The following is an 11,503-nucleotide window of genomic DNA, read 5'->3' as shown; positions in this document are numbered from 1 at the left end:
GGTGAGTTAGTAAGACCCTGTTTCAAAATAAAAAGTGCTGGAGGTATGGCTCAGAAGTAGAATGCCCTTGGATTCAATCCCTATTATGACCCCCCCCCCAAAAAAAAAAAAATGCCAAGTGTGGTGGCACATGCTTGTAATCCCAGTACTTGGGAGGCTGAGACCAAGGATTGCATGTTCAAAGCCAGTCTCGGCAACTTAGCCAGGACCAAGTTACCGACACCTCTTGTCTTGAAGTAACCAAAGTAATACGCTGACAGATTTTCAGTTAATTTTATATACTTTATTTGCAAACAGGGTCTCCTAAGTTGCTGAGAGCCTCAGTAAGTAGCTGAGGCTGGCTTCGAACCCGTGCGATCCTCCTGTCTCAGCCTCCCAAGCGCGGGGATTACAAGCGTGCGCCACCACGCCCGGCTTCAGTTAATTTTAGACAAAGCTGAGGATAAGTTTTGGCTTCATAGCTTTGGTTTCTAAACGCAGAAGTACAACGTAATTAGCCGAGTGTGGTGTTCCACACTTGTAATCCCAGTACTTGGGAGGCTGAAACAGGAGGATTGTGGGTTCAGGACCAGTCTCCGCTATTTAATGAGGCCCTCTATAATTTAGTGAGGCCCTGTTTCAGAATAAAGAATAAAAAATGGATATGGAGGTGTAGCTTGGAGATAGAATGCCGCTGGATTCACTCCCTGGTATGGCAAAAAGAAAAAAAATGAACAATTAAAATGATTGTGAGTCAGTATGTTTTACTTAATAGTGAGTGAGCTGGGCGTGGTGGCGCACACTTGTTATCCCAGCATTCGGGAGGCCGAGACAGGAGGATCGAGGTTCACAGACAGCCTCAGCTGCTTAGGCCCTTTGCAGCTCAGTCAGTGTAGCTCAGAGGTAGAATGCCCCTGGGTTCCATCCCAGTACCCCAAAATAAAAAAAATAGTGGGTAGTAGCTGGGTGCAGTGGTACATGCCTGTAATCCCAGTGCTTGGAGACTGAGACAGCAGTCTCCCGGCTATACCCTGGGCCTGTTTTCATTTGCTTTGAATCAGGGCCTCACTGGCTGGGTGTGGTGATACTTTTAATTCCAGTACTTTGGAGGCTGAGGCAGGAAGGTCGCAGGTTCAGTGGCTTAGTGGAGGCCCTCTGCAACTTACTGAGACCCTGTTTCAAAATAAAGAATAAAAAACAGGATTGGGTGTGTAGCTCTGAACTAGAATGCCTCTGGGTTCAAACCCCAGTACCAAAAAAAGAAAGAAAAAGCAGGGACTCACCAACTTGCTAAGGCTGTTTTCGAACCTGCAACCTCTTGTTTTAGCCTCTCAAATACAGGTTCAAGGTTAGCCTCAGCAACTCAGGGAGATCTTGTTTCAAAACTTTAGGCAGAGGGAAGCTGGGGGTGTGTCAGAGGTAGAAAGCCCCTGGGTTCAGTCCCAGAAACACCAGATAAAAAGTCACACTACTTTGTCTCTTTAACTTGAGTGTATCACCTATGTTGTTTTGCTTTCTTTTTCTTTTCTTTTTTTCAGTCCTGGGGATGGAACCCAGGGGCATTCAACCCCCAAGCTACACTCCCAGCCCTATTTTTTATTCTTTGTTGCAAAGGGCCTCACTAAGTAGCTGAGGCAGTTTTCAAACCAAACCACGATCCTCCCCTCTCAGCCTCCCAAATGCTGGGATTACAGGCGTGCGCCGCTATGACTGTCTTTATTTTTTTTCTCTTTTCTTTTCCTTTCTTCCTTCCTTCCTTCCTTTCTTTCTTTCTTTCTTTCTTTCTTTCTTTCTTTCTTTCTTTCTTTCTTTCTTGTGTGTTTTACTGGGGGTGGAACCCAGGGGCTTTCTACCTCCAGGCTATACTCCCAGACCTACATTATATTTTATTTGGAAACAGGGTCTCACTAAGTTGAGAACAGTAGCTGAGGCTGGCTTTGAACCTGTGTGATCCTCCTGTCTCAGCCTCCCAAGCGCGGGGATTACAAGCGTGCCCACCACGGCCGGCTTCTATTTTCCTTTTTGATTAGGCACCCTCCCTTTGTAATATGCAAGATCTTAGAGAAACTCTGTAGTTACTATAAATGTTAGGTGTCACTGCTTTTATAGTAACTATATTCAGTCTGTTGACTTACTTGTTACTAAATATGAGCCAGAATCTCCTGGTGGCTGAGTGTCCATTGGTGTGAAAATAGAGTTGATCGGCCTTATTCATGGTAATTATGTTCCCAAAAGTCACCACCAGTGTATACCTGCAGCAACAATTGCTCTTGGGGGAAACACAGAAGTCCTGCATGCTTGGGAGCTGCAACTTGCTTGTCATCCCATATGTCAAAACTTATTTCGTGTATTCTTATTTAACGATGTCTTCCTGTATTCTTATTTAAAGCAGCCAGGCGTGGTGGCACACACTTGTAATCCCAGCATTCGGTAGGCTGAGACTGGAGGATCGCGGTTCGCGACCAGCCTCAGCTACTTAGTGAGGCCCACCATAATTTAGTGAGACCCCGTTTCAAAAATAAAGAATAAAAGATAGGGCAGGAGGTGTAGCTTGGAGGTGGAATGCCCCGGGTTCTATCCCCAGACCCCCAAAAATAATAATAAAAAAAAATAAAGATGCCTTAAAGGCAGGTGGCATACACCTATAATCCCAGTACTTAGGAGGGCTGAGTCAGAAGCATACCCATTTGAACCCACCCTCGGCAATTTATTGAGGTTCTTAGCAATTTCACAAGTCCCTATTCCCAGATAAAATATAAAATAGGACATGGGATGTAGCTCATAGATAGAATTCCCTTGGTTCATTCCCTAACACTGCACGGACACGTGCGTGCACGCGCACACACACACAAAGATGCTTCTTGATTCATTAACATTGAACTCACAGACAACAGCACTATAACTCATTGGCCCAACATACAGATTTGCTTCATACTATACCTCTCAGCCTTCTTGTGTTTCAGCACACTAGTAGCATTTTAGCTACTTGGGAATGTGGGGGTTACTGGACATTTAGCCCAGGAACAGTCGAGCTCTTAGCTACACCTCCATCCCTGTTGTATTTTTACTTTGAAACAGTCTCACTAGGCTGATGTCTCACTCCTTGCTGGACTATCTTCTAACCTGCAGTCCTCCATCTCAGCTCCCAGATGCTGGGATTACAAGTGTGCGCCATCACGCCTGGCTTCCTAGACCCTATTTCAAAAGAATAAAAAGAGATGGGTATATAACTCAGTACTGGAGTACCCTTGAGTAGGGCCTGGGCCTGACATCCTAGAACAATCCTAATAGCCATAATGCTTTCTGTGGCGGGAGGAGGGTGTGCTACTTCCAATGTTCTACGTCCAGGCTAGGACCCCAGGCCTATTTGTTTTTTGTTTTTGTTTTTGCAGTACTGAGGATGAAACCCGCGGGTATTTCACCTCACAAGCTACATCCCCAGCCCTATTTTTTATTCTTTTTTGGTGGTACTGAAGGTGGAACCCAGAGGCTTTATACCTCCAGGCTATACTCCCAGACCTACATTATATTTTATTTGGAAACAGGGTCTCACTAAATTGCTGAGAGCCTCACTAAGTAGCTGAGGCTGGCTTCGAACCTGTGTGATCCTCCTGTCTCAGCCTCCCAAGCGCGGGGATTACAAGTGTGCGCCACCACGCCCGGCGCTGATTTTTTATTTTGAAACAGGGTCTCATTGAGTTGCTGAGGCTGGTTTCAGACCTGAGATTCTCCTCCTCAGCCTCCCAAGTACTAGGATGACAACCGTGTACCTCTAGACCTGGCTTAATGAATGCTGTTAATTTATTAAGGCTGTTATAATATGTTGGTTTCTACGCTAAGTACTCCTTTTCTTTATACCTTTTAGGAAAATTGTGGTTTGATGATATAAGTTAGAAATGTGGCTAATTAAACACAGTGTGATTCCTTGTCCTTAAACCTTATTTGTTGTGAAGTAGTATGTGGCTAAAGCCTAACTATGAATGTAAAACCTGTGCAGATTCGCGAGATGATGGAGTCCTTTGAAGGCCCTCAGCCCGCTGATGTGAGGCTAATGAAGCGGAAAACAGGTGAGCGCCTGCTCCGCTCCTCCTGCTCTGTTTCTCCCACTCCCACCTCAGTCCCTAAAGAGCATCCTGCTGCCCCATCTCCAAGCACATGAGTTCAGAACAAAGGTTTGCCATGGCTAAGGAATGTGAATCTTTGAAAACGGTATTAGCATCTGAGGACCTTCTTTAAATTTTGCTTATAGGGCTTTTTGCCTTCGGTAAGTAGTGATTGGTAAACTCGTTTGACTGTGGCTAGCCGGTTGCATGGTTACTTAAGCGTGGAATCAGTGGAGTGGCGTTTAGCTCAGGCGGCCTGCTCCTTGCCATGGCAAAGTATCAAGAAGATCCCCAAGTCGAGTCACATTTGTAAGCTGCTCCCCAATTGGCTTGGTCACGCAGTGTTGGAGCAGTGGGAGAGATTCGCCTGTTATAAAGGAACTGACTAACACGAGTATCCCGTCTATATCTGAATGCTGTCTCTAGGTGTAAGCCGTGGTTTCGCCTTCGTGGAGTTTTATCACTTGCAAGATGCTACCAGCTGGATGGAAGCCAATCAGGTTGCTTCACTCACCAAGTCTAGATATTCATGAAAATGGAACAAGTCTGTACAATTAAAAAAAAAAAGGTTGAAGGAGTGGTTTGTTCCAAAGGAGTGACTTTAAAAAAAAAAAGCTTTGTATATATTAAAATTGATATTATTAGAATAAATATAGTACCCAAGTACTGCATTGCAGAATTTATTCTGCTTTTAAACATGACTACCTGGCAGAGCTTTAACTACTGAGTACCTGTCTGGTAATTGCCAAGATACCTTGATTTTTACCTTTCCCCACCTGATACATGTATGTTCATTGTATTCACTGAGCATAAGCGTAGTATCAGACTCTCCATTTGACAAAGAAGAGAACATAATAAAAATGTGTGGCAGGCAGTTTTGTAAGTCATTTCTTATTTCTGCCCGGAGACTACACGCAGCCCCGGAGGCATGACTACTCAGATGGGTCTTCGGGACTATTTAATGACCTAGTGGAATTTATGAACAGCGAGTCTGATGAGATTAGCCTGGGAGAGGTGTCCTGCTGCCAATCTAATCTATTTAGAGTGGCCTTAACATTCCGATCTCCCTGAACATGCCTTTTATAGTCTGTTCAAACTATTGATGGTTCTTTGACGTAGCCGTAACTGAAGTACTCTTCAGTTTGTCCAGATAATGTTCAGTCCTTGGCACTTAAGTAAAAGTTTTTGCATAAGCTCCAAGGCACAGATTTGAATGCCTTTAACCAAGTGCATTCTGGCAGATTTGCTGGGCTCACGGTGATGCTTTTCTGCAGCATCTTTAGAATTTGAGTCGCCCGTAAATAGGCTCATAGTCCTTGATTGGTAATATAATTGTTGACAAGACTTCCTAACAAGGGTCTCGCTTGGACGATTTGTTAGGAGTTTTAAGACTCTGGGTTTCTTAGCCCAGAAGTCACAGCCTGATCTTGTGCAAGGGCAGCTTCGTTCATCTCATTACAGGGAGGTCATCCTAGTGAATCCAGGACCTGCGCAGACTTCGTGCAAGTCCGCCTCTTGACAGCATCTTCTGATGTGGTGGATGTGTCAGAATGGCTAACCTAGGAGTTCAAGACTCCTAAGAAATCAAAACCTACAAGTCAAAGTCTCCACAATTTTAATGTATACAAAGCTATATTGATATGTAATACTTCATTACAATTCAAATTTCACTCCAGAAATAAAAGTCCAGTAGGATTAGGGACTCAGTGATAGTTAGGAGCCCCCAACACACATCCCTCATAGTGGGATGACCTGTTGGCCTATCTCCTAGCTTATGTGTGCCTCTGTACATCACAGTGAGTGAGAGCCCGTCAGCTCTTTCCCTCCTGGCCAGACATGCAATCTTGCCTTTGGATATTGCAGAGACAAAATTCACAGCATGTCTCAAATCTTCCAGGATTTATGAGAACCAAATTGCTCAACAGTATGTATGTTTAGAGGCATTAGACTCCTTTTAAAAATCTGATCGTCTCTAACCTACTTAAATCTGGTCTAACATTATCAGATCATCCCTAATCCCACCATAGCCCCTAAAAAGGAAAGCTGTTCCTGTTAAAGGAAGGCTCTTTGGGGGCAGGTACTAGGTTTACTCTTAGCTAGACTTTCAGCTTGGAGTTTTGACCTTTTAAAGTTAAGTCCCTTTAGTCATATGATTGACTTGAAGGACGATGTGGCGCACACTTTATGCAGTTTCCCTAACCCCCTGAAGAAACTTCATTGGCCTCCTGATTACTCATCCTGTAGCAAGTATCATCCGTTTCAGTGAGAAGCACATCTCTCACCTCGGACATGACACGGTTGCGTTCCAGGAAGAAATCTCATTTAGCTGTTTTAGAGTTGGTGGCGTTCAGAATAGTCCCTCCTGACAGAGTTGCAGTCAGATCCCCTTTAAAATGAGTTCCCTTCCCTTTGTCACCCCGAGGACACGTCCTGAAGCATATGAGTTCTGGGGAAGGGGAAATGAGAGGCTTTGCTTACGGTTGGGGAAGTGGGAAGCAGTGGAGCAGAGCCCAAGGACACCATGCTCAGGGCTGATACAGGAGACAGCCTCAACTGGGAGAGGCCTGTCTTCTGCTTTTGCAATAACTCGCTCTCAGGCAGCCTGTCAGTGCTGAATGTTAGGACTTCTGTCTCTGCTGGAGACAGCCTGGTGCATGGCAGCGTTTAGCGTTTGGCAGCTTTCTCAGCGCTCCCTGACTCCGTTTACCTTTGCTCCACATCCCATTCTCTTACTGCCTATCTGAAGGATTGGATGGGCAGAGTATAGGTGGCGGTGGTTGGTCCTCCCCGTATGTTGTCCATTTAATTCCAGAGCACTGATTTTTCCGAAGTGTGCTCTGCCCTGGGAAAATGGACACACATTCCTCACAATGGAAATAACTAACTACTTCTTTTCTTACAGAAAAAGTTGGTGATTCAAGGAAAGCACATTGCAATGCATTATAGCAATCCCAGACCTAAGTTTGAAGATTGGCTTTGTAACAAGGTAAGCACGTGTTCTTCCCAAATAAAACTCCTTCAGGATTATGCTGGGTTTCTCTTTATTTGTTTTGTTTGTATCCAAATAAGGAAGTTGATAATTGCACAATCCCCAGCTCTCATAGAATATTTTCTCTGCTTTCGGACTTTTCTTTGGGTCCTCCTGTATTAAGAGGACACAGTCCCCAGAACTCTGAGGAAGTTTCATTTTATAGAGATCAGGTTTCTAAGCCCAGCGTTTCAATTAAAGTTTTAGGTGTGTTTCACTTCTTATTAGATTCTGGAGCTCTCAACTGTTAGCATGGTCCCTTTTTTCTACTTATTTTCTGGTACAGGGGGTTGAACATAGAAGTGTTTTACCTCTCTTTTTGTGGTACTGGGGATTGGACCCAGGAGTATTCCACCTCCAAGTTACACAACCAGTCCTTTTTATTTTGAAACAGGGTCTTGCTAAGTTGCTGAGACCGACCTCAAACCTGTGGTCCTACTGTCTCAGCCTCCCAAGTGCTGGGATTACAAGCGTGCCCCACCACATCCTTTTTTTTTTTTTTTGTACTGGGAATGGAACCCAGGGGCTTTCTACCTCTGGGCTACACTCCTACAGCTATTTTATATTTTATTTTGAAACAGGGTCTCACTCAGCTGCTGAGACCTGGCTTTGCGTGATCCTCCTGTCTCAGCCTCCCAAGTACTGGGATTACAAGCATATGCCACCACATCCGGCCTTATTCTTTATTTTGAGACAGGGTCTCATTGCAGTTGGGGAGGGCCTAAGTAGCTGAGGCTGGTTGCAAACCTGCCGTCCTCCTGTCTCAACTTCTGAAGTACTGGGATTACAAACATGCACCATCGCCGGGCGTGGTGGCGCACGCTTGTAATCCCCGCGCTTGGGAGGCTGAGACAGGAGGATCGCGCAGGTTCGAAGCCAGCCGCGCGCGCTGGCTTAGGAGACCCTGTTTCCAAATAAAAATGTAAAAATAGGTCTGGGAGTGTAGCCCGGAGGTAGAAGGGCTTCCAGGAACCCCAGTACCACCAAAAAAAAAAAAAAAAAAAACAAACATGCACCATCATTGTTGGCTCAATCCAAGTTTTTGGTTTTTTTTTTTTTTTTTGTCTTTTTTTGTCTTTTGGTACTGGGAGTATGGAACCCAGGGACATTCTGCCTCCAAGATATGCCACTGTCCCTTTTTATTTTGAAGCAGGGTCTTTCTGAGGCTGGCCTTAAACCTACAGCCCTCTTGTCTCAGTCCCCCTGCTCCTTGGATTATAGGCCACACCTAGTTTGCCTCAAACGTTAACTCCTGCCTCAGTCTTCTGAGTGGCTGGGATTAAAAGGAAGCACCACCATGCCTGGCTTACATTACTCTTTTGAGAGTACTCAAATTTTTTGTTCTAAGTCCAACATGGTGGCACATGCTTGTAATCCAATTAATTTGGGGGGCGAAGACAAGAGGATCACAGGTTTGCGGCTAGCATCAGCAGCTTAGTAAGACCGTGTTAAAATAAATAGAATAAAACAGGGCTAGGGGCATAGCTCAGAGATAGGTTCCACCCCCAGTACCATCAAAGAAAAGAATTCTTTGTTCTGCAGGTATCCAGTGGGGGACTAGGTAGCATTCAGATTACATCATGTCTGCATATATAGAGTAGTCTGTAGAGTGCTCTTTTAAAATAAGAAAGAAGCCGGGCGTGGTGGTGCATGCTTGTAATGTCAGTGCTTTGGAGGCTGAGACAGGAGGATCTCGGGTTTACCGACTGTAAGTTAGTGAGAGCCTATTTCAAAATAAAGAATAAAAAATTAAGGCTGGGACTAGAGCTCGGAGGTAGAATGCCCCTGAGTTCAATCCCTAGTACCAAAAAAAATAAATAAAGACTTTGCCAGTGGATTCCTGTAAGGTTTTTGAGTGAATTGAAACCTTTCCTCAACCTGATAAAAGTAGAATTCTACTTCAAAATATGACAAAATTTGTTCTTCTCAAAAAAATTTACAGAGTGTAACGCTCTACATTTTTAGGCCATCCCCTTTGTCGTGGATACATGATCAGTTTCTGCTTTTTTTTATCTTAGTTTCTAGACTCGCCTGTGGCCTCATGGCCATAGCCCACGTTGTTAATAGAAAGTTTGGCCTATGTAAGAAATAATTACAGATAAAACTTTTTTTTTTCAGTGCTGCCTTAACAATTTCAGGAAAAGACTAAAATGCTTCCGATGTGGAGCAGACAAGTTTGGTAAGCGTGGATTCAGATGTTTGGAAAATGCAATGAAAACCTGACTGATAGGATGACTGTCCATGACCCGAGGCACAGCATGCATCCTAGACATTCACACAAGCAGCGTGCCCGTGCCCCTCGGGCCCTGCCTGAGCTTAGGTACATGTTGCCGACGATGTGAGAGCACGGAATTTTCTTTTGTTTTCCAAAATGACATCTGCCCGCCTGGTTTTGCGTTCCCTGTCGGCGTCTCTGTAGGGCGGGTAAGCCCAGGCCTGCGCTGGCCCAGTGTTTGCATCCCACGTTACCTGTGGCAAAATAGGTTTCACTCTAACCACAAATTATTTGAAAAGAGCAAAAAACTTAGAAGTGCTTAAAATAAGAACTTTGGGGGTTTAATGTATTTCTTCACTAAAACTGCATTGAGGTCTCTTTGTCTTCAGTGGAGTCCCCTTTTCTCCCCTTCTAGACTCTGAACAAGAAGTGCCCCCTGGAACCACGGAGTCGGTTCAGTCCGTGGATTACTACTGTGATAGTAAGTTCAGGCGCAGTCCTTTGGTTTTGTGTTAAAAGTTGGCCTCTGTGGGGAATTTCAGTTCCCTTACCCTTTTTTTGTGTGTGTATACTTTTACCCAGGGGCATTCCACCTATGAACTATACCCCTAGCCCTATTTTGTTTTTTCTTTTGAAAAAGGATCTAAACTGCTGAGGGCCTCACTAAGTTGCTGAGGCTGGCCTCAAGCTTGCAATCTTCCTGTCTCAGACTTCCAAATATTGGGATTACAGATATATGCAAAAGCAGCTTTGGGTTATCCTTAAAAGATTGGTTTTTAGTTGGGTGTGATGGCACACACTTGTAATCCCAGTTCTTTGGAGTCTGGGAATGGAGGATCGAAGGTTCAAGGACAGCCCCAGCAATGTAGTGACACTCAGCAACTTAGCAAGATCCTGTTTTAAAACAAAACTACCCGAGCATGGTGGCACACACTTACAATCTCAGCATTTGGGGAGCTGAGATGGGAGGATTGTGGTTCATAGACGGCCTCAGCTACTTAATGAGGCCCTCTGCAACTCACTGAGACCCTGTTTCAAAATAAAGAATAGCCGGGTATGGTGGCGCACACTTGTAATCCCTGCATTTGGGAAGAAGAAACAGGAGGATGACGCAGGTTTGGAGCCAGGCGCGCTGGCTTAAGAGACCCTGTTTCCAAATAAAAATATAAAATAGGTCTGGGACTGTAGCCCGGAGGTAGAAGAGTTTCCAGGAACCCCAGTACCACCAAAAAAAAAAAAAAAAAGAGGCTAGGAGTGTAGCTTGAAGGTAGAATACCCCTGGGTTCCATCCCCGGTATCGCAAAAAAAAAAAAAAAGCTAAAATTGGTGTAGGGTGGAGCGTGGAGGTAGAAAGCCCCTGGGTTTAATTCTCAGTACCATTTTAAAAAAAGGTTTTTTGGATTGTTGTTTGTTTGTGTGTTTGTTTTGGTGCACTGTGTGTATGTGGTGGTAGAGATTGAACCCCAAGGCATGCTACCTCTGAGCTACACTCCCAGCTCAGTCTTGCTGAGTTGCTGAGGCTGGCCTTGAACCTGCAATCCTCCTATCTCAGCCTCCCAAATACTGGGATTACTAAGTTATGCCACCATTCCTGGCTAAGATTGGTTTTTAGAATTTTCTCTATGTCAGAGTGAAAAATAGGCTAGGAGCCTCTTCCCCAAATGACTCTCCTGTTTGCATTTAGCCTGCTCGTGAAGCATTGGTGGTGCGAATGCGTCTTTGTGTCTTGTTTCATTTACTCCAGCGATCATTCTCCGGAACATAGCTCCGCACACTGTGGTGGATTCCATCATGACAGCACTGTCTCCCTATGCATCTCTAGCCGTCAATAACATTCGCCTCATAAAAGACAAGCAGACCCAGCAGAACAGAGGCTTCGCCTTTGTGCAGCTGTCCTCGGCCCTGGTAAGGGTCTTGTCAAGTCTTTCCTCCATGAGAAACAGCATGGGGCTGCGGGTGGTGCTCAGCTGTAGAGTTGTGCTTACATGGGGGAAACCTTGGATTTAACCCCCAGCACCAAGAAATAAAAAAACCAGCTCTAAGACAGATAGGTGCTGGGCATGGTGGTGCACATTTGTAATCCCAGTGCTGGGGAGGCTGAAAGGAGGATCTCAGGTTCGAGGAAAGCCTCAGCAAGTAGTGAGACTTTTAGGAACCTAGCAAAACACAGTTTCCAAA

The 11,503-nt window shown here is 44.9% G+C and overlaps 1 protein-coding gene across 1 annotated transcript in view; it reads left to right on the top strand.

Annotated features, from left to right (window-relative positions):
- The window catches only part of RBM5 (RNA binding motif protein 5), a gene marked incomplete at both ends in the record, with an annotated part of 32,208 nt that overhangs the window by 5,201 nt on the left and 15,504 nt on the right, over positions 1-11,503 (top strand). Inside the window, 6 exons of the mRNA XM_080695511.1 lie at positions 3,977-4,046; positions 4,509-4,582; positions 6,985-7,068; positions 9,229-9,289; positions 9,741-9,806; positions 11,070-11,230. Of these exons, the coding sequence (XP_080551637.1) occupies positions 3,977-4,046; positions 4,509-4,582; positions 6,985-7,068; positions 9,229-9,289; positions 9,741-9,806; positions 11,070-11,230 (516 nt within the window). The remainder of the gene's footprint in view (positions 1-3,976; positions 4,047-4,508; positions 4,583-6,984; positions 7,069-9,228; positions 9,290-9,740; positions 9,807-11,069; positions 11,231-11,503) is intronic.

This window comes from Muscardinus avellanarius, assembly GCF_963383645.1.
Source record: "Muscardinus avellanarius genome assembly, chromosome: 5".
Classification (NCBI taxonomy): domain Eukaryota; kingdom Metazoa; phylum Chordata; class Mammalia; order Rodentia; family Gliridae; genus Muscardinus; species Muscardinus avellanarius.
The sequence above is the reverse complement of the archived record's forward strand: the minus strand, read 5'-3'. Positions and strand labels throughout refer to the sequence as shown.